The sequence below is a fragment of the Symsagittifera roscoffensis genome, chromosome 5 (assembly GCF_963678635.1).
Source record: "Symsagittifera roscoffensis chromosome 5, txSymRosc1.1, whole genome shotgun sequence".
Taxonomy (NCBI): domain Eukaryota; kingdom Metazoa; phylum Xenacoelomorpha; order Acoela; family Convolutidae; genus Symsagittifera; species Symsagittifera roscoffensis.
The window spans coordinates 65,568,895-65,595,768 of NC_087066.1; the positions used below are offsets into that span (position 1 = coordinate 65,568,895).

Below are 26,874 nucleotides of genomic sequence, written 5' to 3' on the forward strand. Positions count from 1 at the left end.
GTGGCATGTGGGGGGGATCGTTTTCAAAAAAAATCTCAAATTGAAAAGAAATTCATTTTTTTTTTTTAAATTTAGTTTTTTATAAAAGTTTTCATGTTATTACTGCTTCATAGGCCTCAAAAGACAGTCAGAATTTGCAGGGTTTCGCCCTGATTTGAGCAGTCTTGTTAAGTTTTGCTATCAAAAGTGCTTAAGTTCAAGGCGTTCGCTGAGATCTTCCCATTGTTTTAAGATTTTCATTTTTGTGGTCGGAACTTTTTGTGCTACTTGCACCGAACTGATTTTGCTTGTTTCTTTTTGCGTTTCTTTAGTAGGTGCACAGTTATTTTGATAGACTGACTATGAGTTACTAACTCGAAAACGTCTCGTTCTCATTGACTTGTTTTAATCCTACTAATTTTTTTTTCAGAGTGATTATGGAGTCGTTTCGACAAACAGCAAGTCAGAACTGGGCCGACTTTAAGGTGTTTCTGTACAACAAGGAAACCAAAGAAGTTGGTGGCAGAACTGGAAAAAGTTGGGGTATGTGTATGAACATGTCTATTTATAGCTAATGCTAAAATGTTGGCAATAGCTTTTCGGCCAGCGAATCTGAACCCAAGTTATTTAACCTATTAAAGAAAAGCTAAATTATAAAAGGGGCCCTTCCGTTTAGGTACGGTTGTGCTCAACCCATTTGAAATATCGTTGTTTTGGCATATTTGAAATATCGTTATCGTATCGGCGAAATTTGTTTTGATCTTCAACTCAATCAAGTGCAGTCGGTTTGTTAGTCAAAGCATTTCTTGAAACTGTTGCAATTCGCAGATCAAATCTGTTATAATCGGACTATTTTTTTTCAAACACAAATTGCAAAATTAGTCTGCTAGCATTGAAAGGAAGGTTTAAATTTCTATAAAACTATTAAGCTATTATAACTGCTTGGAACTGAATCAGATAATCCAAGAATAAAATAGTTTTAAAATGTATCAGTATAAGTGAGTTTTTTTTAGTTGTGGTCATCTAAGATGATGTTTTCATAGGATGCAGGTTTTGTTATTTGGCGGAGAACACAACAAAATTTGATTGCATCAGTCGGTGACCATAATTTAAATTGAACTATTTTTCAAGACTATAAGCTTCAGGTTTTTTGACCTCATATTCATAGATCGTATTCTTCTACACTTTATTGTCCGCTTAAAAGGACATTTTTTGCCACAAACTAAATAGAACATTTCTATAGTTAATGCCACCGCAATGTCGAAGTTTCCACGTAATTGTGGTATGACTGGATGTATTGGCTCATGGAATGGCATGCAAGGTAGAAAAACTTCGCTTCCCATGTGTAACTCCCGCTACTTACATTCATGAAACCATATAACCAATTGCTGTGCAAAGGGCTCATACTGTTCTGACCATGGTAATTTAAGAAAGCAGTGGGGTGGGTTAGATAATAATTCGGAGACTTGGAGATTGTAGCCAAAATAACGTTTAGAGGCATTTCTTACTCGTTACATAGTCCATTAAGTGCGAAGTAGACTGAAAACATATAGTTTTTCTCAACTCTGAAACAATATATTTTTTGCTGGAATCCACATCATGATTTAGCGAAAATGCGAGCGGTATTCTTAAGTATCTCAAAGACTTCAGAAAGATTCAACTACTAGATCCGAGAGAAACGTAGGGTTGTATAAATGATCAATTCGTTTTTGTTGAAAGCTATGAAAAGCATGACTGAAAGAAAATAAAATTGAAGTTTTAATTTAGTTCATGGGGCATGACGTCACAGTTCTAGATATCGCTGTCATTATTTTTTTTGCGAAAACATAGGAGATCGTGATACGAAAGCGGCAGTATTCGAATTTTTGAGTCTCTGTTTGTAGGAGATTGAGAGTCCATCTAATTGCTTTCTTCTCTAGGTTTTCAACTAATTTCAGCTGTTCTGTTTGGTTTCCAGACTTCAGACCCGTATGATATAATTGGTTCAATTTAGCCACAAGGAGGTATTTAGCTTTGATGACAGAGATACACTCTTAGATAATTTTTTTCTTAAATTGGTAGAATGCTCCAATGGTTTTTGCAACTGATTTCCCAGAGTTGGCATAGCGAGAGGTTTTTGGAGACCATAGTTACCACATCTTCCTCAGTATGAGCTTCCAAAAGCTCGTAGTCGTTTCGATTGTTGAAAACGTTTGAAGACCAGGTTATGACGTTGATAACCATTTGTACTTCTGATGGATGGGTTTGTTGATAGCAGCTAGTAGCCCGCAAAGCCAAAATATAATGAGTTTAAGCCAGTTGTTAGATCGTTGATGAGGCAGATAAACAATGACGGGCCCAAAATGGTGCTCGAGGAGCTCGCTAGTATAGTTGAGCCAGCCGCTGAAACAATTTCTTTAGTAAAGTTAAACCAGCCGCTGAAACCCGTTGCTTGCAATTTTTCAGGGAGCTTTCAGTTAATTTCGCGATTTTTAGACCAATTCTAAATGATAAATTTTCAAAAAATCATGATTTACCAAGTCAGAAGCTTTGTCAAAGTCAGTGTATGTTGACCAGATGTGTTTAGCTTTTTCATCCTCGGCTCGGTTGTAATTTTCGTCAGGAAACTCCAACAATTGATTTGTTGGATCTTTTAGGTCGAAATCCAGTATGGGTTTGACGGAGTTGTCTCAGTGTTTCAGCTGACAATTTGTCAAGAATGAGTTTTTTTGAGCACTTTCAAAACCAAGAGAAGAAGTCTTATGGGCCTATAGTCAGTCATTGATTGTTCTTCACCACTCTTGTATATTGCATATATTTCCTTAAGTTTCCTCATTTCTGGGTGCGCCTTTGTTTGTAATCGTGTTGACAAGAAGGTGTAACGAATTTTTGAGATAAACATTCATAGCTCGATTAGCATATTGTTTCCTAATTTTTCCGGTCCCATTGCTTTGTTTGCGTTCAAGATTTTACAAACTTTTTGGTTTCCTCTTCCTCTTACTTCCTTCATTGAGTAAGTTTGTTAGGTCTCTGTTGGTTTATCTTATTGCTTTTTCTTTCGATCCTTAGCTTCTATCTTCCGTTTTTATCTTTTCGTTTCTTGCCAATTTGGTTCTTTGCAAACCGTTTGAAACCGTTTGTTTTGCTAGTTGCCAAAGGTTGCTGAAGTTGAAGCACACTGTCAAGTGTATGTTGGTTTCGATGGTTGCAAAGGGGTGTACAGGCAGATCTTCTGTAGTCAGTTCGTTTTTCTTCAATGGCAGCAACATAATGTTAACGTGTAGTATACATTTTCCAGTTGATCTAAGCTCAGTCAGAATATATGGTGTTTCAACACGACTCGCGAATTGTAAATTTTTGCCTTGTTCGTGGTCGAAACAACAAAAAGTCCAGTTGAACACGATCTGCAATGTTCGAACGATGGGGGTTTTACGTTGTTGGGTTTCAATTTCAGTCCACAAATTGAATAAAAGATCTTTCTGACCATTTTCGGAGTCTTCGTTATGTGTAGGGCTCTGACTGCGTTGTTCAGTGATTTAGCACCAATGGTAAGCATACAGCAGGCTGCTGAAAACCTTTAACAAGGACACCTTGACCGGGCCGGATTTTCGTGTTCAATTAGCCGAAACTATTTATGCATTAAGTAGTTCAAGTCACGAACAGATGACTGACTGATGAATATTCCGTAGCCTTGGAGGTTTTTTCTTTTGAATTAACTTTTTTAATGCTTTGTAATTTTCCTTAGCTGTGTTTGAGCGTCTTTTGGCTATTTTTTAAACCTGAGTTCTTGAAGTGCAGAGTCGCCTCCTGTGTCAACGGAGAAACTTCAGTATGGCTAGCAAAGCATAATCTACTAAATTCATTCGAATAAAGCAGCTTCGCAGTGATTTCGTCATCTCTTGGATTGGGAATTTTTACGTCAGTACTTCAAGTCCCGTAGATGTCAATTTAAACTGGGCGTGGGAGGTTAAACAATCACCTGGAATGTTTTGGCTGTTTCGCGTATCGCAGTAGCTTGAGCTCTGACAGAGGATCAACTTTAACTCGTTCTATATTTTATTGTTACACTTGTAAAAATTGTTAGTTTCTCTTTTTCATTGCAGAGATAGCACAATAGCTAAGATATATTAGGTACTTAATAGGTAGCAGTTCGAGGCATAAATACAGAGTTATACCTTGACCGAAGCTTGAGAGACCGCGAGCAATCTAATAAAAGATCCGATGACATAAGCAAAAAAAGGTCCGTCGCACGCTGTCTAGTTGTGCTAGGAACTCTTTGCAAGTTGTTGATGTTAAGTGAATATATACATTGTTACCATTTGGTTGGTGCAATAGAACAATTAAAGTAGCTGCAAATGTACCATAAAGTGTTTTAGATCCCTTTTCACTGACTTGCGGCTATCAGTTGTTCATTTCCTATTTTCCATGCCGTTCCGTTTGCCTTAGCTCTGCTCAATCCCAATTCCATGTTAAATTACAAAGTATAATTTTCATTTTGTTGGCTAAGGAACCATACTCAGAAGTCAGAACTCTTTAAGCGTCTTTTGAAACGCTTAAGCATTGAAATGGAATTTGCCTAGGACTGTGGTTTTTGATAACTTGTTGCGATCGCAGAAGCGAACATTTGTGTTTTAAATTTGTAAGCGCTCAGCAACGGATCTCTTCATTTTTTGATTAATCGAAAGTAGTTCCTTTTTGGACCAATGTGTCGCACAAATGTTTGTTTTAATTTTCGTCAAATTGAAACGTCGATAATCTGACCATCACACCACAGACTAGAGTATTTTGTTCACTCCTTTTGTTCGTTCCACGCATGACGTGTTTTAGAGGGAATGTCGCATATATGAAAATTTGAGTATTCTGAGCTCCCTTCTGTTGATTGTGTGCCAAATGGAAAAGGTAGCACAGCAAAGCAGTGAAGGAAAATAGTCACTGAAAATTGTGTGTGGTTGCTAGTGTAAGCTTAAACTGTGAGGATAAATAATGCATTTGAAAGGAACATAAAATGTTCAAGTTGCCTAAATTGCTCATTTTCAGTCCTATTTAGCTCTCATGTGTTGTGTTTGACTAAGTCAAGCAATTTCGGACCTATTCATATTTTTAAAATCATGTTTTTAACATGATGATTTATTAAATATCAGAATTTAGACAAAACTAAAAAAAAGACTGTACAAACTAGAAAGTTATATGCACAAAAACAGTCATCTACAAAAATTTTGCCATATAGGATTAAAATTTCTGTTCTTGTCGGTTTTCAAAGAAAATAATGAACATATTTATGTATTTCATCTATTTCAGGTTAATAATTATCCGAAAGTTCATAAGGTTCATCAATCATATCCAAAAAGCTGGAAAAAAATCGCTCATTTGCATTATGGGTGTGGTACATACTCCCGAGTTATGGTTAACTTCGCAAAATTTCTCAACGCTGATCCTCTGAAATCCGTCTCATGTTCTTCAGCCTACGAGACTTAAACGTGGGATTGTTTGCACTGGTTTTACATGAATTATAATAATTTTGTATAAATAACAAGGATAGTCGGTTGCTGTGCAAGTAGCACAGAATGTTCCCGCCATTTTCTTGAAAAAAAAAACTTTTTTCAATTGAATGTCGTTTTTTTTTGTGCGTGGTTTGATAAAAAGATTGGACAAAAGCCTAAAATTTAAGCATATTCGACACTATTCGTGAAATTGGTAAGATGGATAACAGTTTTAATCGAAAAATGGCTAGAACCACAAAAAAGTTAAATTGTTTTAAAAAATTCTAATATCAAAAAAAAATGTGGCAGATGAAATGTGGTTTTTTTTGAATACCAAAATAGCGTTGAAAAACTGAAAAAACTATTCTAACTAGAGCAAATTTAAACTTTCAGGGCTGGAATCGGCGTATCCTTCTTCTATAAAAAGACAGTTATTAGGACTGCTCTCTAGCTTTATTCGCTCGAAATTAGACTAAAAAATCAAAAATTTCAAGTCGGTTTTTCTCGACACCGAAAAATTTTTTAATGTCATTTGAATCACAAAGGGCTTCAATATGATATATCACTCGACCCTGTCCGATGATTATTTGTAGTACCTGATTTTGCTTGGAAAACAAAAAAGTTGAAAAAAAAATTGTACAAGCCCGAATTTTTTCCTCATTTTCAATGGTCGGAACAATAATATTTTTCAGGATGATAATGATTTTTCGCAAAAATAATGATATAACAACGGTATTGTCCAACATACGGGTTGTTACGGCTCTCTGTAAACAACTGCTGTTATTACCTTAAAGCGAAAACAAGTTATTTGTGTGCTTGATAAAACATGTAATTATGGTTTATTTTCGAAGGAACCTTGAAGCTGCCTATTGGCTTGCTTTTTACTTTGTGTTGAGTTGGTGTGTTTCGTTTCAGCGGAGATTGGCGTGTTCTACCTGGTGTTCTATCTTCTGCTGGCCGGATGGTGGGCCTTCCATCTGTTCGTGGCCACCAGTCTGCTGCCAGAGGTAGAGGACGGACCCAAGTACACGGACTACCTATCACACAGGGGACCAGGTAAATATATCCTCCTCAGTCTTTTCATTACCCTTTTTTCGGGCTCCTCTCCAGTTTTATTTGTTGGGCTTATTTTGAACCTTCTTCGCCTACTAAGGTCCGTTAATTGATTTTTTCTCGATCTTGCTCGCATGTAGTACTCAAATACGATTCAAATCTGGGTTTCAAAAGTCAAAAATTTGCGGACAAAAACTTAGTTGGAGACCTACAATGCATAATTAAGCGATAAGAATTTAGAAAACAGAAAAACGGGAAAAAATGAAGAAATTGAAGTCTTTCAATACCGTCCCCTAATTTCCCCTGAACGCAAACAATTTTTTTATTGTTGAAAATTGACTGGCGATTTTGACAAATAGATCTGCTGTTTCTGCGAATTCTAATTTTTTTTAAAAATCCAGAACGTCGAATCGCCTACCTTGTCATTTGTAGGCAAGGTAGGCGATTCAGGGTTTTTCTTGTCATTTGGAAAACATTTTCCCTTCAAAATGGTTGTTATTTTTGGCAATGTGATTGTTATTTTCGGTGGCATTTTTGTAGGTCTGCACGTGGTTCCCCAGGCAGATGTCATTGGAGCGGACAAGCAGAGGGTGTACTTCTACAATGACAAGGAGGAGTACTTGGAAACCATTGACTCTTTCATTCAAGGTCACTCATTGCTCTTTTAAGTGATCATGCCAAATTGACAACTTCTTTTTCAGTCGACAAGTCTGAACGAAATTCAAGAAAACAACAAAGCTCATTTGATGCTAAAACCCAGTTTTTTTTCTGGCATGGAGAACCAAAGGTTCAGGTGGTATTCAGTTTTTTTTTCGAGAAAGTTTTTTTTTCGAGAAAGTTTTTTTTTCGCTCTCCGAAAGCAAATGGCACGAATAATGTGAATGACTTTTAGTTTTTGTCTGCTATTAATGAAGAGTAGTGAACGTAGTGAAGACTCTTATATAGGTCTTGCTGATTTTTTTTCTTGTTTTTTTTTATCAGGTAAAATGCTCTAATAACTACAGATATGCATTCATACATATTGATGCATTTATGAATGCACTTAGGTATATATGCACTTTTTGAGTTCAAATAAAATTCATCTGCTGAAACTGACGTAAATAGCTTTCTCCAAACACAAACATGGAAATTGCGCGAAAAAAATTGAACGATTTCTAGTTTCGAAAGTGGTTATTAATTTTTAGATTTCCAGCGGGAAAAACTTTACCTGTTGATCCAGTTTTCTCAATTTGGGTTAATGTTATCAAAAAAGCGCCTATTATGAATCGCTTTAGACATTCAAAGAGCTTTAAGGGCTTGTATTTTTTTTCTTTTAAATTCGAAAGATGAGATTTTTTCAACAAAGTCAGTGTTTATTTTATGTTTACTTGCGCTCATTACTCTTTTCCAATCGTCGATTGGCTGTTGTTCATTTACTTAATTCGTGTGGTTTCTTTGTTTGTTTCTCATGCTCTTTTCGTTTCTTCATTTTGTCGACTTGATTTTGTTTGTGAAGCGCAACGCCCAGACTAGCCAACCCCTGCAATCCGTTCTAGTGATCCGTTTTTTTGTTCCGACCATTGAAAATGGGGAGGAACTTGTATTCGGGTGTTTTACTTTTTTTGCTTGTTTTCCACGCAAAAGCAGCTACCACAAATAATGATCGGACTGGATTGGGTGATATATCATATTAAATCCCTTTCAGTCGTGATTCGAAGTTTTTTCAAATAGGGTTGATTGAATCAAAGAAGCACCAATCAGAAATTGTTCTAGAAAGGCAAAGAGTTTTAAGGGCATCTTTTTTTTATAGAAAGTCAAAAGTTAATTCATTATTTTGTTCTGTTCACTTCGTAGTTTAACAACTAGTTTAACAAAATCAGTTGTATCACTTGCTGACTTTTTTTCTCTTAACATCTTCCAGATTGCTTCCCCCTTGACCTGGAGATAAAAACAGTTGCCTTTGTACCCTAAGGTCTGGGGTTCGAGTCGTGGCCGGACCTTGTTTTTTCAGTATCAAGGAAATTGAAAAAAAATTCCGTAAAAAATAAATTGTTAGTTTTTTGTTTGTTCGCTCAAGTTTTGCTGGCCAAATTGCCACAACAAGTTTTGCTTGTGCTGTAGACAGTTTTCACTGTAGTTACAAGTGCAAGTGTTGGACCAATCTCGGGAAGGGGAACTTGAAAGATTTGAATAATTAAAAAAAATTCATAATATTTTTTTGGGTTTGTTGGTGTCCGCTCAAAGATTGTCGGTTTAGTTGCCACAACACTGATTTTTTTGTGCTGTAAACAACTTTCATTGTATTTTTTTTTCGGCTCAAATTGTGTCTGCTCAAAGATTGTCGGCTTTGTTTTTTTTCGTAAATTTTGTTACGTTGTTGCTAATGTCAAATTCGAGTGTGTGGCATGCTTGCTTGGAATAAATTTCTATCGAAACATATGAAAATCTAGATGACCTAGTTTTTTTCAAAAATTTTCGTTTTTTCAAAATTCGAAAGTTTTCAACAAATAGGTCATTATTTTATTCTGTTTACTTGCGTTCATTAAATTTTTTTCCAACTGTCTGTTGACTGTTTTTTAGCATTTTCAAACTATTAGCGCATGTAGTTGCTACGAGATGCAGTAATTGTAAGCTTCTGTCGAGCATGTGACGCAGCGAGACTCCCAATCTCTAATTCGGGAGTATGATTCCGGCTCAAAACGAAAGATTATCTTTCTTATTTTCATCTTTTTTTCCTTTATTTCACGATTTTACTCCTTTTAGTGCTTGTTTTTAAAATCGAGGGGGTTTTTGAAATCATTTTTGTCGATTTAATAATAAGACTATTGATCCTTGAGGGAAGGGACCAGAGTATAATCTGTCCAGCTTTTTATGGAGAACCACTGTTACGCCCCTGATTAACTTTTACATGCGTTTTTTCTGGGTTGGGAAATGTTGCGTTGCCCTCAAGCAACAAGCAAGGATCGATGTTTTTGTAAGAGTCGATCAACGTAGTTCAGATTCTTATATAGGTGCTGATGATTTTTTTTGGTTTTTTAGGAAAAGTCTTCAAATTTGTTCAAGTTCAAATTTAACTTATCGCGGTTTGACTTATGATTTCTGAACTGAGTTCATTCCCTTTGTTAAAAGGAAGGCAAACTCCACTATCGAACAACAAAAGTTAAAAGGTCATGAAAGAATGATCGGCTTCTAGTTTCGAAAGTGATTTTTAATTTGCAGATTTCCCAGAGAAAGGAAAATTTACTTATTGAACCAATGGATCCTGTTGTTATCAAAGTGTGTTAGTTTTATCAAAAATAGCCAATCACAAATGGTTCTTTTTGAATTTCAAAGAGCTTTAAAGGAATTTTTTTTTCTTTGAAAGTTGAGATTTTTTCAAGAAAGTGGGTGTTTTTTCATGCTTACTTGCGTTCATTACTCTTTACCAATCTTCGATTGGCTATGTTTAACTACCTTTTGCGATAAGCAAGGGCATTGCAATCGGGTACAAGACTGCTTTCCCGTAAACAACTTTGTCCACTGGAATCATCTGGACGTCTGGACTCATCTCTACTTTGTTTCATAATGTATTCAAATTTCTTCGCGTTTCCGGCCAACGTAGCCTGGAGATAACGAATATACCTGGGACGGCCAAGGTCCTGGATTCGAATCTTACCAGGTTGGTTCGAATCTGACCAGTACTTAATGTTTTTCAAACTGTAAATAGTCTGTTTTTCTGCGCGCGTTTTTCTTTAAGGTTGTTTTAGTGTTTGATTTATGCCTACAGTTTGTTGATTTACTTACATGGACTTCGCGTTTCTTTTTTTTTGTTTCGCTTAAAAAATGTACCGGCCCAAATTATTTCGACCTATTTTTCATCGGCTTAATGACCTAATTTTGGGCGGTTTCGAGATAAACACAATTTTAAGACTCCCATCCGCACTTTTTAACTTGGTTGTATGTTAACCAATCGGTTTATTGGAATTTGTTTTTGATTTTTTACTCTTTTTTTACTTGACACCTCTGTCTACAGCCTTCGAAAAGTGTGGGGGTATATTTGAACAATATTTTATTTTTGAGTTTTTTTGGTTTTCTCGAAAACCAATTTCAATCTCTCAAATCTGATATTGTAGGTTCAATGAGATAACAGGTAGTGGAAAGCTCTTCTGCATTAACGGACACTAACCCAAAATTGTCTACAAGAAGTTATCGCCCTCTGAAAAGTCAAATGTCTGATTTTATCACCGTTTTTTTAAAACTTTTTAAATATTATCGAAAACTGCCCTGCCATACCTGAGATTTAGAATTTAATTCTCAGAACGGGTTGTGGGTAGCTCATTTGCTTATGCGATTAGGCCCAAATTTTTTGACTTCACAGGTTTTGCCTTCGGAAAAGAAAGTAAAAATTTTGATTTTGTGACCGTTTTTTTGAAAGTTTTTGACTTTTCTCGATAACTACCTTCCCAAATCTGAGATTTTCAGTTCGATCCAAATTACAGGTTGCCATATTCCCTTCTGCATAATGGCTCTGCATAATTTTTTCACTTAAAAGCTATTATTCTCAGTAGTGTCAAATTTTTGCTTTACTGTTTTTGGACTTTTTTTGAACTACGCAAAATCTACCGTGCCAATTCTCAGGTTGTTCTCAACTTTCAAAAACATTGCTCTGTTTTAAGTTTGTCTATTCAGGTTGCTTACTAGTAGTTTCTTAAGTTTTTTCATGCTCAAAAGAAACATATTCATATTGGTTAAAGTTAGACTGTATGGAAGTTTTTTTTCTTTTTTTTTTTAACTTATCTTCTCAAATTTGTGTCTCGCCGTGTTTCAGTAAACGATGCATCAAGTGGATTGAATTGACTAGTGATTATAACTGATCTATTTTGATTTTTTTTGCTATGAGCTCGAAATGATTGGATTCACAGGAAGTACGACCTTAATATACCTTAACCGGCTGTCTTCTGTGCGGAGTTCTGACAACTGTTTGTTCATTGTGAAGAACCTCTTGGTTTTTGATTGGGGTGTCATAGTGATCAACCATCTGAAAATTAATGCTCGAAGTCTTGATGGTAACTAGAGAAGATCAATTTTTCTGCTGAAGAAGTTGATGACTTGTAATCCAACAACTCTCTCTCTCTCGCGGACACAATAATTTAATTAAGCATTAATGAAGGGTATTTTTTTTCTATCGGCTACTTTTCAAAAGTGATTCCTCTAACTGGGTAGAATGTGTCGGGAGAGTATTTTGGGTTAGAATTTTTCTTATAGACAAGACAATTTTTGAAACCCATTTTAATTGTTTTTTTCCCGCGATCCTCTTTCCTTGAAATATTCTTCAGAACCCATTTAATGAAACTTATGGAATATGAAGCTGCTTTTGGACCATGCAGGCATAATTTTTTAAATTCGCAAGTGTTGTGAAGCTCTGCTCTGCCTCTGTGTCAGAAAATGATAGACCTGTGTTATTTTTTTGTAATAGCTTGATATCTGGTCTAGTTGTTTGGAAGCAGCTTTAACTGCTGCGAGCCTACGAGTGTATTTACAAAATTTGGCCTGATTACAATCCTCACCTTTCATCACTTTTTAAGTGCTTGTAAAAAGCAAACACCCATTTGTATAAAACAGTTCTTGAAAACTCGTTTTCAACACCAATAATATATTAAAAAGTTGTATTCAATTGATATTCAATTATATTTAAAAGTTGGTCATATATACCGGACAGAAGCACCCACCCTAATGCTTATGGTTTGAGTAATTAAGTCATATAAAGAAGGTATTTTCATAGCATGAAAGTGCTTATAAGTACTAATAGCCGCTCAAATGTGTGTCGAAAATCAAAATCTGTGCGAAATGAAATCTTTTTTTTAATGTGTAGAAGATATTCTGCTGTCGTTTTCTGTAGATCACAACACAACTGACAAGGACTCTTGGGGTGAATGTTCGAAGGCCAACGTGAAGGACTCGTGGGACAGCTACAAGCCATGCTTCTACTTTTACCTAAACGCAGTTAGTGTGCCTGTTTAAATTTGGCAATCACAATCAACAATCTATCCGATTTTTTATTTTTTGGGTCGATTTCGCCCAATATATCAAATCTAAAATTGTGGAAAATAGATGAAAATCTTTGAGTCTGATTGGTGGAAAAAAACAAGTTGCCAAAACGAAGTTTTTGTCGCGGTCAAAGCGTTTAATTCGTAACTGATGCGTTGTTTAGTTTTTTTTCGGGCGGAATAAGTGAAAAGACTAATTTTTTTCGCTCGTTTTCTAAATGTTAATTGAGTTTTAATTGCCATTTTGTTCTCTTTTAGGTTCACAACTTCGTGCCTGAGCCCATGGAGGAAGGAAAAGGCGTTAATGTGGAGTGCAAACCAGCAGTAAGCTTTATTTGCATTTTCAAAACCCGATTCATCTGGGTAATTTTGTAACGAAAGGCGAAGTTAAGATTTGTGTGTAATATTTTCGCGTCATTTACTCTTTTCTGCTGGTTTAAGTGTCAACGAACGAAATGGTTATTCCTGGAAAAAGTCGTGAAAATTGATCACGCTAAAAATGTTGGCTGTTTTTTTTCCAAGAATATGATATTATGGATCCTTCTACAACTCCAAATTGTATTAGCTACCGTTTTAACGAATAATTTGGGGTTCAAATGGTTAGTTGGGACGGAAAACTTGGGGTGTCATTTAAAAATTTGACTCCCGCTGTCAAATCGTCAATAGATAGGTGATAGCATGAAATTTTGGAAGTGCATGAAAGGGCGTACAGATAGAACAACATAAATCCCAGCTACAGAACACAATACATAAATCACAGATGGCTTGCAAACAGAACACAATTGAGTTCAATGAGATATTAACTTATTCACCAGCGAGCTTGGTGTATCAATATGACTCTACATCTTTTCCAGCTACATAAAAGTGCTCATTTGGTGCTATTTTGTTATAATCACCAGGGAGCGACACGACAAATTTTGGGTCGTAAAAACTACGTTTCTTTGGTGGCCAAAAAAGTAAAGAAACCTAAAATTTTTGTTTTGTAAACTCATAAACCATCATTTTTGCTCATTTACCATCTGTATTTTCTGACAGTCATGCAGTTTTTGCTTCAAAACAGTGAAAAGTATTCAGACTTTCAAATGTTATCCGCGCATGATCTAATTACGCTGGATTTATCATCACAGACTCAATTTGAGGGGCGGACGCCCCCCCACCCCCCTCAGGGATTCGACCCCCTGCCGACCCAAAGGGTCCCCCCTTTGATACTTTTTCAGAAATCCATTTTTGGCCGACCGATCCTAAAATTTTTCTAAAGGCGCCTTTGGCGCCAATATGTACTAACTTTGAGGGGGAGCGCGCGCCAAAAAAAAAACGCGATTTTTTGTCAACATTTTTCAAAAAGTGCCCAAAAACGGCTTTTTTGACTGTTTTTTCAAAAATTTGCCTGCGGCGCTGAACATTTTGCCAAAGTAGGGGCAAAACAGTGCTTTGGGAGAGCTCGAAAAATCAATTTGGTCGACCTAAAAAAAAGGTCGTCAAAATTTTCGAAAATTTTTTGAAAATCCGCCCCCCACTCGAGAAAATCCTAGATCCGCCCCCCTGCTCAATTTTATGGTTCTTTTCGACAGTTTTTCAGGGCAAATGAGACAAAATTTTATGTTATTGCTTACTTTTTTCACTTCATTAAAATCAAAAAAGTTTTAAAGTATTTACTTTTTTCCGCTCCTTGATCATTTCGACTTGCTGTAGCATACGAAATTCCATAACATCTCTTATGTGCTTTATTGGTGTCTAGTGTTGCCGTTAGTCAAGACACTCTGACTGATAGAGAAGGACGTGAGACTCCAAATCTCGAGGTCGTAGGTTCGAATCCAGCAGAAATGAAAAGTTTTACTATTTCGAGGCTTTATTCTAATGTTTCTTATTTCACTTTTTAGAACTGCTTTTTGTCGTTTTCTCGCTTATGTTTGCAAAGCGCAGCTTCGCCTCTGTGTAATTGAAAAAGTTGGACTATTTTGTTGGGTTACATATATATTGCATGAATAATAGAGAAATGTAACAAAAGAACATTGGAATGATGCAAAACCAGTTACATATACTCCGAAAAAAAATGCAAAAAAAAACATTGGAATGATGCAAAACTAGTTAAATATACTCCGAAAATGGAGCTTTATTAAAATTTATGCCAAATTAAGCCAGCCCATGTTCGTCCAATAAGTTTCTAAATTGATGATGCCCTCGACATAGACAGACTTCAATCGATTGATTTTCAGTTGTAGTTGCCTCCATTTCACTTTTTGAGTAAGCTCACTTCCTCCTTGCTCCAGACGGAACAAAAGTTGAATTTGCTACACTCTCTTGGAATTTAAATTGAAATTAACTGCTCATAGATAGGGTCAAGCTCCACCAATTTACCGATTCTGGGACAATTCCAAGTTCACAGCAGTTTGTTGTTTTTAGATCGTTACGATGACCATAAACAGTTATAATTACAATTTTGTATCCAGTGTTCTTGGATAATTTTGAGGGGGAATGACCAATCAGCATGTGTTTCGATTAGCTTGCCCATATGCGATTAGCTTGCCCTGAATTTCGCTCTTTCGAGATTTGTTTACTGAAGTTTGTTTGATCAAATAGCGTGTAGGTTTCCAAATGTTCAATTGGTTATATTTTGAAAAAAAAGATAAAATGGCAGGCAATGCGTTGTCCCCGATGACAAAATGAGTTTTTGCGGCCGACAAAATTTTCGTAACTTTTTTTGAAAATCCGCCCCTCGATAAAATCTTAGATCCGCCCCAGGTTGTAAAAGTTATTTTCTGCCGCTGTAGTGTTTTTCGAAAAAAAAAACATTGCTCAATTTTTTTTATGTATCAGAATTTCTCTTTTTGAAGAGAGCGAAATGAGCGCTGAAGCTAGAAATTTCTAATTCCTTCAGTAGAGTTATAGTTATACTATAAATCAAAAGATGGAGTCAGTTGATGATGCCATTAAGTTATGGTAATCTAAGGTTGAGTGGCGCAGAGAAAGCAGAACTGACTTCGTTCTGGTAAGTTGGCGGGTCGATCCTTGGGATTCATCTTAAGTTTTGCACTATTTTGAACACCAAAAATGAGCGATACTCTTAAAAAGATAGCATTAAAGCTAGAAAAGCTGTCTTATTCCAGTACTCGTTGATAGTAAAAGTTGGACTCGAATTTTTTATAGAGGTAATGAAAAAGTGCTAATGTCTGAATGGTGGTTGTTATTTTTGTGTATATAATACAGCGCTGATTTTGAGATATAAATTAGGTGTTCCATGTTTTTAATTCTCATTAATTCTGCTACATTGGCGCATCATCTTTCAAATAATATTAATATTAGCGATGTTTTTTTATTCCTCTTGTATTACGTTTGCAGAAAGCCAAGTACGAAAAGTATTTCAAGAAGGCGGTTGTGTACCCGGAAGCTGGCTTTGACCTTAGCCACTTCCCCTGGAAGTACGGCATGGACTGGCGCAACGAGGCCCCCCTAGTCGTGGTCCAGATCGAACTCGACCAGGAAAACTTCAACAAGGATGGACTGGAGGCTAGGATTGTGTGCAGCGTGCAGGCCGCGTTAGTATCATGCTAACTCGTTGCTATTCAGTGGGATATTAGATATTTTTTTTAATGTTAACGAACCAAGTGATTTCTGACTGATTAAGACCTTCAGTTTTTCACGATCGATTTTTCGTGGTTTGGCTTTCGATTTATCTTTAATTTCAATTCAGATTGATTTGCAGAAAATGGGTAAATTCCGCTCTCGAATGAAAAAGATCAAATGGTCCAACAAAAACTTGATTGACTTTTCGTTTCAAAAATGGACTTTGATTTTCCGAATTTCCATCGGAATGAAAAAATGACCGATTGATCCAGGGTTTAATTAATCCAGAGGTTCTTAATTGGGTTCGTTTTTATCATGAAAGATATTGGAAATTCAAAGAGCTATATATTTTTTTCTCCAAAGTTCAAGATAAAATGTCAATAATTTTTTTTGCCGTTTCATTATCGCACTTATTAGCTTCACTTGGTTTATCTATTCGTTTTTCAGATTCGGTGCGCTTATTTTGCAATACCTACAAAGTAAGCCGGAGCTCTATGGTCTCCGTGATGTTGGAAATCTGAAAACTTCTCGGGTTATTTTATTTTGGTTATGTTTCAGAAATGTGCACTTGGACATTGAGAAGCCCAATATCGGCTCAGTCGACTTCAGAATCCGAAAATAGACTAAGAACAAAAAGAGGTCCTCGCTCTGTTGGTCGAAAGAAATAGCCGATTTGAATCTATATTTATCCATCACTTGCGCACTATAACAAAAGCAGACGTCTTAAAACAAGTGTGAAGCAAGTTTCAAACTTGATGTCTGAAAGTCGGACTATGTTTCACTTAACAACTAGGCAATAGTATACACTTGCATTGATACATTTTATTACAGCGATTTCAAACAAAATAAGGAAACAACTTTTTAAAGTGCATTTCTTGAATTATTTAAAAAAGTAGAATATTTATGAAGAGGTATAAATGTTTTGAAGTAAGTTGATTAACCTGTTTTTCTGTTTCTATCAAATTAAGTTCTTGCCCCGTAAGTCGATGCATTGTAATAAGCTACGAGGAGTAATGGCCTTGGCTACTATGAAAAATAGAAGTGTTTTTTATCACATTGTGGCATCAACTTTTTATGTGGCCGTTTCTACGATAAAACTAGCCTTGAGTTATGAAAAATGGTATCAGTTTCTGCAACTTATATGTTTTAATGTCGATCTAATATTGAAACTATTTTGTTCGTAAGAACCACTGCGCATTTCAACCAGTGCAATAATATTTATGATGATTACTTTTTGATAGTCAAATTCCAGTGTTCACTTAACAGGAAGACCGATAATCCTTAGAAACCAAATGCAATAAATAAAATATGTAGTTATTTATTGTGTTCAATTCCCTGCTTAATGGTGCAATAAGAGAAAGTCAACGCATGATCCTCGTCATAAATTTCATCATCACAACTTTCAAATTTTAAAAGAAATTGCCAACGAGATTACAAAAGCATGCTTTGAAGATGCGCAGCTCCCACTTATATATATGCTGCAAATTTTCCACTAATGAAATATGAACTGTATTTTTTAACTGTTGAAAAAAGCAATTCAATTTGAACAGGCAGTGTTCAAGTGATTTTTGAATGATGATGGTTGTGAAGTTCTGTTGGCAAAAATGGCGTTAAAGCACTGACCAAGTCACTACTACCTACCAAACGTATGAATTCTATGTACACTACTACTACTCAATGAATTAATTTTTTTTCACGTAATTTTTACTTAATATACTCGAGAAAGTAGGAGCTTCAATTTAGTCTGTTTTCAGCTTTCTGGCTGAAAATTATTAATCACGCACTACTTATCCAGTTTTTTTTGTTCTGACCATTGAAAACGGCCAAGAACTTTGTATTCGGGTGCTTGTTTTTTCTTTTTTTAACACGCAAAATCAGTTACCACAAAAACATCGGAATAGGTCGAGTGATATATCATATTGAAGCCCTTTCAGTCGTGATTCGAACGACCTAAAAATGTTTCCAAAAAGTCAGTGTCGAGAAAAACTGGTGTGAAATTTAAGAGATTTAGTCTAATTTCGAGCGAGTAACGCGTGTTATATGGAAATTTAATTTTTTTAGACTCACGCCAAAAAAACTTGGTCTTACTATTTACTTTGGGTTAGTTTTATTCGGAAAAAGGTTCAGTCAATATCCTTGAAATCAAAAGGTGTTCGGTGGTTCTCGAATTCAAATCCCAACTGAAAGGGTTTTGATGAGATCCACTTTATGATCTACTATGCTTTTCTCAGTACCTGATCTTAAATGAAAAGACCTCTGTAGGCCATAGTTCCCTCCCAACTCTAGAGCTGGTCAGAACGTAATATTTCCTCTAAGGCTGCTCATTATTTAATAGGTTAGCTTGACACAGGAGGAAAAAAGTACAATTGAAGTACGATTGTAATCTGAAAAAAAGTTAATTGGTTATCAACATTTGAAATTTATACTGATTCTCAAATTGAAAGACATTCCTACAAGACGAATAGGCAAACTTATCCTTATAAACATAATCAGGAAACAACAGGCACGCACGGATCTAGGAATTTATCGAGGGGGGGGGGCGGATTTTCAAAAAAAATCTGAAAATTTTGTCGACCTTTTTTTTGATTGACTAAATTGATTTTCTGAGCTCTCCCAAACCGCTTTAAAGACACTAATTTGACCAAATTTTCTGCGCCGCGTTTTTAGGCACTTGCGTTTTTAGGCACTTACAAAGTGCCTGAAAGATATGTTTTTAGGCACTTGCAAAGTTTCGACCAAAAATTCGCGTTTTTTCGGCGCGAGCTCTCCCCTCAAAATTAGTATAGATTAGCACCGAAGGCGCCTTAAGAATAGATTAGCACCGAAGGCGCCTTTTTAGGGTCCTTCAGCAAATATGGATATCTCAAAACCGTACACAGGGGACCCTTTGGGTTGGCAGGGGGTCGAACCCCCCCCCCCCCCTAAATCTGCTACTGGACAACGAGATAGTTTTGTAGTACCAATAACGTTTTTTAAAAATCACTGCGGCACTCATATCAATAAGTGCGACCAAGATTTAAACTGAGTATTCAGTTAATTATCAATGTAAACTTGAGGTGCTATTAGGCTCTTTCACTTAAGAATTTTTGAGTCATGAGCGTAGTGAACACTTAAATAGGTCGTGATTTTTTATTGTTTTTGTTTCCGAAAAAAGTCGTTAATTGTGTTCAGGCTCAAATTGATTTTTTTGCGGTTTGACTTTTGATTTCGTATTAAGCTCAGTTCATTACTTTGGTTAAAAGAGTCAAACTCTACTATCAAACAGCAAAAATGTAAAGGTCACGAAAAACTTGATCGCTTTTTTGTTTCGGAAGATTATGTTTTTGGTCTTTCACACATGTTCTTTCACGACAAGGCATGAATGAAAAATGAAATATTAAAACGCATGAATAAAAAAAAGAAATCATTTGCATAGTTTTGCGCAATTTTCCGGGCTCTTTCAAAACTTTCCGGCATCTTTCCCTCAGAAAGAGCAAAAACATGCTCTTCAACAGTTACAACATAGTTGAAGATGGCCTCGGGCAAAAGAGCCGTCATCGGGTACTTCGTGATCTCATGCCGGGCTCTAGGCCTCGAAGTGGTTGATTTTTTCTTAACCGGTTAACCGATCTCAAATTAACCGGTTAGTTCTGAAGAAAAAGTTTTTTGGCAGAAATGATTGAATTTTATACAGAACAGTGGTAAAATAGATTAGTTTAGATGATGCAGAAGCGCCCCGTTTCCTCCAGACAGGGTGAAGGACTTCCGACATATCTTACACTCAGCCGATTTTTCGTTGACTTTGTTGAAGTATTTCCACACCCAGCTCGACATTTTTATCTGAAAAAGGCAAAATATGACTTAGTAGTATGATAGCAATTCTAGTGACGGGTCTACTTTTTGGTGTGCATTCCCATCGGTTAACCGGTTAATGAAAAATTAACCGGTTAACCGCTCTCGAAAGTTTCTCAAAATGGGTCAATTTCATCGCTTAAGTCAATCAAAATCTGTTCTTGGAATTCAAAGAGCGTTAAGGCTATCCTTTGCCATGTCCACTTCTATCTGTCAGTTGGCTATCTATGAGTGTTTTTGTTCCGACCACAAAGGTAGAACTAAGTTTGTTTTGGGTGATTTTTGTTCTACGACACTTTAAGTTGAAGATTGAAAACAAATCGGACAAAGCCGAGTTTCATTTTGTAAGAACCAAACTAAATCGTGCTCTTCGTTAGAAACAGATTTCTCGGTGTCGAGAAAAAGCTAGTACAGATACACATTACATTTGTTTCAGACGGTATTTTGGCAATCAATGAAATTTAACTAAGACCGTGTTCTCAGACGGTGTTTAGACATCAATGACATTTAGTAAGGGCCATTTTCAGCGCAAATACTTGAGGAAAAAAGTTATTGCTGGCGATCATTGTTGAAATTCATCTTAAATTTTTCTACATCCTCGCGTTTTGAAGAGTAATGAACGTAGTGAACACTCTTATATATTAGTCTTGGCAATTTTTTTTGTTTTTTTTTTATCAGGAAAAAGTCGTAAGATGTTCTAATAACTACAGATGTGCATTTATATGTATTGGTGCCTTTATGAATGCACTTACGTATAAATGCACTTTTTGAGTTCAATTGAAATTCATCTGCTGAAAATGACGTAAATAGCCCTCTCCAAATACGAACGTGGAATTGGCGCAAAAAAACGTCAACGACTTTTAGTTTCGAAAGTGGAATTTGACATGTGGATTTCCCAGCTCAAAAAACTTAACCAATTGATCCATTTTTCTCAAATTAGGTTAGTGTTAACAAAAAAGACCCAATCATAAGATAATCTAATAACTACAGATGTGCATTTATATATATTGGTGCCTTTATGAATGCACTTACGTATAAATGCACTTTTTGAGTTCAATTGAAATTCATCTGCTGAAAATGACGTAAATAGCCCTCTCCAAATACGAACGTGGAATTGGCGCAAAAAAACGTCAACGACTTTTAGTTTTGAAAGTGGAATTTGACATGTGGATTTCCCAGCTCAAAAAAACTTAACCAATTGATCCATTTTTCTCAAATTAGGTTAGTGTTATCAAAAAAGACCCAATCATAAGTTGTTCTTAAGTTTGAAGAATTGTAAGGACATATATTTATTTGACGTCATTATTTGAAACTAAATATTTCAGAAGAAATCAATTTTGAAGAATATTTCCTCTAATAAAAATCAGCGCTATGAAAACTGATATATGCAACTTAACTACAATTATGACTGGTCGGATCTTTGTGGCTTCTTGCACATCAGTCGGCTGTTCTTAATTTTTCTTATTTCCTTTTTAGTCTTCTTTATTGGCATAGTCTAACAGGGTCTTATTAATGACTATTCAATTTTTTAAAATTTGACCAATAAAAATTTTTAAATGTATTTTTACAGTTATAACGAAAATAAAAATTAACTTCTCAAATGGCATAATTCCCAAATGGTATGAAAATAAAATGTTTCCCAAATGGCATAAATTTCAAGTTTTCCTTGTAATTCAAACGTTTTCTATCAATTTCTAATTCTAACATTTTGTCAGAAATGAAAGCATGTGAACAAGATTTAGAATTAATTGCTTCCAAACAATTTTACGCAACAAATTTGTCGAAAAAATTGATCACAACAAGCTTATTTATAACAGCAAGCTGATGGTTTTTCCTTTGATAAAAAAATCTTACAACTTTTTCAAGATAAATTGATAATCAACATCTGAATTGACTATTTGACTAATTTTCTCACATTGTTCAAGAAAAAATTGTTCTTGATTTTTTCAATGCAACTGTTGCATGAAGTTTATCCCATTTGGGACAATTTCAATTTTTATGCCATATTTGGTAATTATGCCATTTGAGACGTAATCAGAATAAATATTAAAGCCGACGTATAAATCAACCAAAGTTGCGCAAAGTAGAAAAACCGTTCGGAAAGTTACGTCATTGCATTCCGGGTTGACCATCCTACAAAAATTTCCCTTATATTAGAACTTCTTATGAGATTTGTTGGAAGTTTCTGCTAACTTACATCTTTCTAATTACACATGCATAGCTTTTGTTATAGTATGAACTCTCTTTTTTGGAACCTAAGTCGCAAATATTGTTGCGATGCAAATGTTGCAACAAATTGTTTCCAATTTAAAAAAGTTCATTTTGATCTAGCTATTAGGTACAGCCAATGCTAAGGATATCAACACAGACTATTATATTACATATAGCACTTTAGCTTCAAGTTATCATGGACCTGGAGAAATTTTGTTGACTCAAAGTTTTACTCATTCAGGTTTTCCCAGTTGCGTTATCGGTCATATTTTGCTTTATATGCAAAGTGTAACTTGGCCTCTGTGCAAGAAAAGTGCTAAGTTAGTAAATTTTCCACGAATTCGAAGAAAAATTGTTATAAACATTTCGAATGTGTTTCTATATCTAAAAACAGATAAAACCTATTTTGATTTTTTCTTTTTGCAAATTTATCTATACAAAAGTTTCATTCAGTGGTATTACGCTCCCAATTAACAGGCGTTATCAAACTGGAATAAATACTTTTTTCTAGTTAACAACTAGTTTAACAAAACCAGTTGAATCACTTCATGACCATGCAGGTGACTTCATTTCACTTCTCTTCTCTCAACATCTTTCAAGTTGCTTCCCCATTGGCCTGGAGGAAATAAATCAGTTGCTTTTTCAGCCTAAGGTCTGGGGTTTGCGTGGTGGCCGGACCTTGTTTTTTCAGTATCAAGGAAATTGAAAAAAGAGTAAAATGAATTGTTTGTTTTTATTTGTTCGCTCAAGTTTCGTCGGCTAACTTGCCTCAACGAATTTTGCTTGTGTTGCAGACATTTTTCATTGTAGTTGCAAGTGCAAGTGTTGTTCATTCTAGTTTCAGGGGGGAGTTGAAAATTTCGGTTCATTTGGTGTCTGCTCAAAGAATGTCGGCTTAGTGTTGCCCTTTCACTGATTTTTTTTCTGCTGTAAGCAACTTTTCTTGTATCTGCAAATGCAAGTGAAGTTCATTCTAGTTTCAATTAGGACTTGATTATTTAAAAAAAAGTTAAAAAAAAACATTTTCCTAGACTAAAGTGGTTTCAGCTCAAAGATTGTTGGTTTAGTTGCCACATCACTGATTTTCTTGTACTCTAAACAACTTTTATTGTAGTTGCAAGTACAAGTGTTGTCCATTGTTGTTTAATGTGGGACTTGAATTTTTTTTTAAATCAGATTTTTTTCGGCACAACTTGTGTCTGCTCAAAGATTGTCGTCTTTGTTTCTTTTCGTAAATTTCGTTCCGATGTTGTTGTTTTAAAATTCAAAGGTTTCACATGTTTGCCCGGAAAGAACTTCTATCGAGACATATGAATGTTTATATGACTTAGTTTTTGTAAAAAAAATTTCATTCGATTTTTATATATGTTTTTTAATATTTCGCTTGTATCGCAAGTGGTGCGAAGCTCAGCTTGGCCTTTGTGTAATATATGCAATTCGAGTGAAAAATTCTGAAACAAAATTTGATTTTTTAATGAACCTAATTATGCGTAATTAGCGGTCGAAATTAAAATGGAGACAACAAAAAATCAACTTTGACGAATCATGTGCTATAGCTGCGGACGTAATGTCTGTGGGGTTCAGTTATATATCGAAAAAACTTAAAGGTTATTAGCAAAAAAATAATTTTCTAACGTTAGTGGATGCATCAGGGAGGCGGAGCAATAAGCAGAATGGTCCAAGTTCAGAATGGGTCCAAGAGCAGAAAAACAGAAAAATTTTGACTTATATTGGTTTATACGGGCTATTTGATAAAACAATTATTAGAACCGTCAAAAAATACCAAGAAAACGAATAACTTATGCATGAGTTGTCTAATTTCATTAAGTTTTTTTATTAATATTTTTTTTCAATTCTTGATTAAATTACTCAAATTATGCATAAAATGTTCGTTGCGTTGGTATTATTGACATTTCTGATAATTAATTTACCGATTAGCTCATAAAAGTTGATATTTTTCTGTTTTTCTGCTCTTGGACCCATTCTACTCTTAGACCATTCTGCTTATTGACTGGCCACCATTTATCAGTAAACTGTAATTTTCTTAGAGCATAATTTTGCAAGAAGCTATAAGATTCTCATAAGAAAAATTATAAGATAGCGACATTTGGTTAACCCGGGATGACTTTTGTAACCGTTATATAATTGATACATATCTATTATTCAACAATTACATATTCACTTCTGGTTGATATGGCAGCTGGTTCATATTTCGGCTGATTTAGATACCACAAATTAAAACGGGTCCGATTATTGTGGCTACTTGCACATCAACTGTTTTTGATTACTTTTATTTTTTTTGTCTTCTAAATGAGCATAGTTTAATTGGGTCCTATAATTGGGCTATCCAGTCTGGGTCTTACACGCACACTCGTGAATTGGTTTCCGCGTTAGCGATTGCTGAAGTTCACAACGAAATGATTTGAAATTCACCATTGTTTTTCACCATTGGTTTTATCATGCACGCTGTTTCCTCTTGATGGATGATGATTATTTTACGATTTTTTATTCAAGATTTTAACTTGGTTTTCAATGAAGTAAATGATCCAAACCTTAGGGCCTATATTTAAAAATTGTTAACTGAGCTTGTGTTTGAATGAAAATCCAAATTCTCTTTTGTTAATTTCAATTTCAACAATTTAACATCGGGCATCCAATTTTGAAAATACAAGAAAGATTTTTAGTGGGTCGTATAACAGAAAAGACCCCTTGAATGCAATATGGCCTCTGCATGATAATTCCATGTGGCTTTTGAGTGCTACGTGAAAATACGGAATATAGTATACATATGAATCAAATTATGCGAAAACTGGTTTTAGTTATTGCGGTCTCGTAATACAAAAAGACTTATATTCAAAAAGCGAACTCTTTCGGCATTTAATGGGACTGTGCTTAAAAAACTCAAGTTATAAAAAACTGCGCTTTTTGATTGTGTTTACGAAAAGTTTGAGTCCATTTATTTGCGTTTGAGAAATAAGACCGAATTTTTAGTCCCATTCGGAAGCGCGTTATTAAAAATAAGATTTGATCAATTCTTGAAAATACGCGCCATATCAGGTATTGCATAACAGTTTTGGAATTTCATTTGCAGTTGGTTTCTTTGCCCTAATTAGGGTTGGTTTCGATTTCGTGTTTGTGAACCCTTTTAATCTAGACCGATCAGAAATTGTCCTCAAAAGAAGTCTCAGTCATCGACGAACGACTTTTATGATCCTGAACAATTGAAACGCCACGTTATCGCATCGTGTCTATACTCAATTCAGTAGCTTTCTTTTGCTTGTTTCTAAAAAAAGCAAATTTAACAACTTTTTTGAGCGCCAGCGAGTTATTATTTTATAAAACAGGCTATCTGAAAATTTCTGCTTCTGTTTCAAATTTGACAAAATGGTCGAAGACACTAAAACTCCTAGAACCACGAACAAAAATGTATCGACCATAGCTTCCAAATGGGCCGACTTTCAACTCTTCCTCTGGAACAAGGAGAGGAAAGAAGTTGCAGGACGAACTGCCAGGAGTTGGGGTGAGAAAGAATATTGGCTATGCTTTCCAGTTATCTGTTTGATTACTTTTCTGAAAACTTTTTAAGATGATTTTCTGATGCTCCTAAAATCTGCTGCTAATCAAGCTTAAGTGATTAAGTGAATATATTTGAACTAATTTTTTGCATGAAAAATGCTTTATTAATAACTACTAGGCAAATTTACGAGAGGGACTTTAAAACTGGAAAATGCGAAACTGAAAAACGACATGCCATCTAGACGATGGCATGTCAACGTGCCGAACAGTTTGCAAAAAAAAACGTGCTTCAAGCTCCCAATACTGCTTCTGATGAAAATGTTCAGTGTCCGCTAGTGAGAGAAGATTCACGACTCGCGTTGTCTCTCTTGTTTAAATTGTAGAGCTGTTAACTCAGGCAGAGTTGTTTTCAGCCACAACTGTTCTATTTGTGGGTACCGTGTAAACATCCGATGATTCAAAATCCGAAAAACGAAAAAGTGTTATAAACATCCGAAAAACCTATCGGATGTATGAAATACCATTCTTGACATATCATATGTTTGCTCTAGACCCTTTAATGATTCACGAAAACAATTGTTACGTGACTCATTAAAGGGTCTAGAGCAATTAAATCAAAACGGTTTGATTTAATTTCTGTTTTTTTTTTCGGCAACTCAAAATTCGGCACGTTATTTGTTCACCAAACAGTCCAGTCTCTGCTAAACATGATAAAGTATGCGGTCACGCCAGCAATTTGAAATGTACTGGACCGAATGTTCGAAATTTGTTTTCTATTAATTTCAGCCAATCGGAATTGAAATTTCAAAAACTACAAAGAAATCGCGAAAGTCTACAATACACAAAACTTCAAATATTGAAAAATCGAAGTCACGTATTGAAAAAACCTAAAACAGATTTGAAACAAAGATAGCCAGTTACTGTGCAAGTAGCACAGAATGTTCCGACCATAGTCTTCAAAAAATTACAATTTTTTTCCTAATTAGTGTCGTTTTTTTCCGTGTGGTGTGATAGAAATAATCTTAACAAAAAAATTGAAGTTAAGCAAATGCAACAGTCGTAGTCAAATAGACCAAGTGGACAACAGTTTTTTTTTGTAGAAAAATGGCTAGAAAAACGAAGAAAAAAATTAAAAATGAAAAACAATTTAAAATATTTTCAACTTTTTTTTCTATTTTAATTGCAGAATTTTATTTGAGTAAAACTAAGTTTTTCACGACTTAATTTAATCTCAAGAATTTATTATACGGTCAGCC

The 26,874-nt window shown here is 35.3% G+C and overlaps 2 protein-coding genes across 2 annotated transcripts in view; both read left to right on the plus strand.

The window, feature by feature from the left end:
- The first annotated feature begins 412 nt into the window (after nt 1-412).
- Nucleotides 413-17,761, plus strand: LOC134845674 (sodium/potassium-transporting ATPase subunit beta-2-like). The gene is made up of 7 exons (XM_063862714.1): nt 413-522; nt 6,354-6,494; nt 7,032-7,139; nt 12,349-12,452; nt 12,755-12,820; nt 15,836-16,032; nt 16,619-17,761. The coding sequence occupies exons 1-7, from the start codon at nt 417-419 to the stop codon at nt 16,680-16,682; spliced, it is 786 nt and encodes a 261-aa protein (XP_063718784.1). The 5' UTR covers nt 413-416; the 3' UTR covers nt 16,683-17,761.
- Nucleotides 17,762-24,910: 7,149 nt separating this feature from the next.
- The window catches only part of LOC134846832 (sodium/potassium-transporting ATPase subunit beta-1-like), a 17,521-nt gene continuing 15,557 nt past the window's right edge, over nt 24,911-26,874 (plus strand). Inside the window, exon 1 of the mRNA XM_063864228.1 lies at nt 24,911-25,622. Coding sequence (XP_063720298.1) covers nt 25,487-25,622 — 136 coding nt within the window. The 5' untranslated portion in view covers nt 24,911-25,486. The remainder of the gene's footprint in view (nt 25,623-26,874) is intronic.